Raw genomic sequence first — 2,579 nt, 5'->3', positions numbered from 1 at the left:
GATCAAGCAGAAATTCTACAACTGCCCCTGTCTCCTCAGAGTAACAGCATGAACACAGCTGTTCCTTTGCTTGTCCATTACCTTAGTAACTTCTCATCCCAAATTGTCCAATCCTCAAGTTCCTTACCTCATCTTTTTAGATAAGGTACTCCAACCCTATTCAGGTTTTGGTTTCATTTCCTTTTAGGGAAACTGTACCTGGTTCACCCACCATACTAGTTACAGCACTCACTTTTTCCATTGCCTTATAAGGCACTCTCTACAATTTTATTGCTTAGTTCCAGGAAGGCCTAGACTATGGCTAAGAGCCTTAGCGTAACTCGGTTCACCCGCTACAAGAACAAATGCCTGTCTCTCCTGGATCAAGGTGAATCTTTGAAATTTGAGGGTACCTAGTCCCAAAGAAGGTGGATTACACTCTTGGCAACAGGCCTTTGCTGGGGGAAAGCCCTTGCCATCCCTAGTAATCCCTAGTTTCCTGTCTGCAGAAATGCATCTTCTGTAAGAAGCGGAGGAAGAGAATTGCTGGCTGCTGTGTGCAGTGCTCCCATGGTCGGTGTCCTACGTCCTTTCACGTTAGCTGTGCTCAAGCAGCCGGAGTTATGATGCAGCCTGATGACTGGCCATTTGTTGTCTTCATTACTTGCTTTCGGCATAAGATTCCATCCCAGGCAGAGGTGAGATATATGTGGGGGGGCAGAGAGTGGGGTGGGGGGGCAACGAGATATCGTCTCAGAGCAGGCCAGTATCTCAGGGGGCCCTGAGAAGCTTTGGCTTGTGCGATTTCCATTGCAGACTTGTCATCTGATTCCTGGTCCATGTGTCCAACATACCCTAAAGATTGTGGCTCCTTGTCTCCTGACAGGAACTCATGAGTTATGACCTCTGCCATGCTACCAACTCCGCATGGCTTCAGGCAGGCCGCCTCTCTCCTGCGTCAGTGTTACATGACGCCTTCCTTCCAGTGGTGCTGTGAAAAGGCATAGCTAATGTTGTGTTTGGGTAACGTGTGATATTTGTACAGAGCCGGTACCGGGATCCCAGCAGACTTTGCAAGGGCTTAAATATCAGCTTTTGATGATCACTGTGTAATGTTTTCGTGCAACCTTCCTGACAGACAAAGCTGCCACATTCCATAAGGGGAGGCAACTCTCAGGTCCCCAAACTGTGAGGAATTTGCTCTGAAGAGCGAGCGCTTGTTAACTCTGCACAGCCTAAGTTACATTCCAAACTCTTGCGGCGGTTGCAGAAAATGGGTTAGTTGTAAATATTTAAAATGCTGGAGGGAAACTTTCAAACAAGCGCATGAAATTCTTTCAAATTGTGAATGGGCATAAGCAGTTGCATAACAGCAACATAATTCAGTGGCTTCCCTGGGAAGGCCTGAGTTCTGTGCCCCAAAGCCCTGTCCTTCACATCAGCTGTATAACAAGAACTTTCCTCTTCCCAGCGAGCAAAGGCAGCTCTGCAGGATCTCTCGCCTGGGCAGATAGTCATCAGCAAGCACAAGAACGGCCGCTTCTATCAGTGTGAAGTGGTCAGCCTAACAAAGGAAACCTTCTATGAAGTCAACTTTGATGACGGCTCGTTCAGCGACAACCTCTATCCAGAGGACATTGTGGTATGTTGTGCAGTGAGAAGGCTGCTCCGCCAGAGGGCGCGTGGTGCAGCAGAACGTTCTGTACATTTCCGCTGTAGGAACAAACGTGTTCAGAGCCGTACGGGACTCGATGACACCTGGAGTAGGAAGTGCTCCCCTCTGAGAGGAGGAATGGAGATTTAGGCCACTGGTTCTCAACCTCTTTTGTACCAGGACCTGTTTGTAACCATCAATGGCCACTCCTGACCCGCTGGCCCCTGCCCCCAGCCCCCCACTGTGTGGGGGAGGGGGGACCCCAGGCAGCCCCTTGCAGGCTGGAACTCTGCCACATTTTTCTTTAAAGGTGAATCCATTTTTAAACTTTGTTCACGACCCTCTCATGTATTCTTGCAACCTGCTTTTGGGTCGTGTCCCACAGGTTGAGACATGCTGCTTTAGACTACTCATTTAGACCTGCCCCACACTGCCTAACATAATATTTTGGTTTCAAGGTGCTTTTTTTTCCTTCTTTCTGACTTAGGAGCTCTTTTTTCCTCTTGCTAGCCCTTGTTTAGCTGCTGTCTTTAATGTCAGTGCTATACCAGGCTGCAGGGGTTCCCTATATATACAGAGCCAGGAAGATGTAGCTGCTCCTATGACCTATAAGCTATATCTTACTGGTCATTTGTTCGTTGTAGCTAAAGCTTCAGCAATAAAATGAACAGTGATCTTGGGCTTCTCACAAGACCAGTTTGCATCCCCTGTGCCTTGGGTGCTCTGGAAAGGTGCCTCTGCACCACAATATTGTGGTGGTTGCACAGGGCTGGGAGTAGGGGTAACTAAAGGCATGGTGGTGTACTTGCATGGCTGCAACTGAAGGTGCAGCTTGGACCTAAGGAAGGCAAGAAGCCACCTTCAAAACAGGCTGCTCACATCTGACTTCTCCCTTCCTCCAAACTTACCCCTTGTGCTGTCAAGAGTCGGAACTGTCTGCAGCTGG

General features: G+C 48.7%; 1 protein-coding gene across 1 annotated transcript in view; it reads left to right on the top strand.

Moving 5' to 3' along the window:
* The window catches only part of KDM4A (lysine demethylase 4A), a 30,589-nt gene that overhangs the window by 22,127 nt on the left and 5,883 nt on the right, over nucleotides 1-2,579 (top strand). Inside the window, 3 exon segments of the mRNA XM_014521396.2 lie at nucleotides 489-677; nucleotides 1,451-1,621; nucleotides 2,558-2,579. The exon segment at nucleotides 2,558-2,579 is cut by the window's right edge and continues 20 nt beyond it. Of these exon segments, the coding sequence (XP_014376882.1) occupies nucleotides 489-677; nucleotides 1,451-1,621; nucleotides 2,558-2,579 (382 nt within the window).

Source organism: Alligator sinensis, unplaced genomic scaffold (genome assembly GCF_000455745.1).
Source record: "Alligator sinensis unplaced genomic scaffold, ASM45574v1 scaffold781_1, whole genome shotgun sequence".
NCBI classification, from domain to species: Eukaryota; Metazoa; Chordata; order Crocodylia; family Alligatoridae; genus Alligator; species Alligator sinensis.
This window is presented reverse-complemented; position numbering and strand designations above follow the sequence as displayed.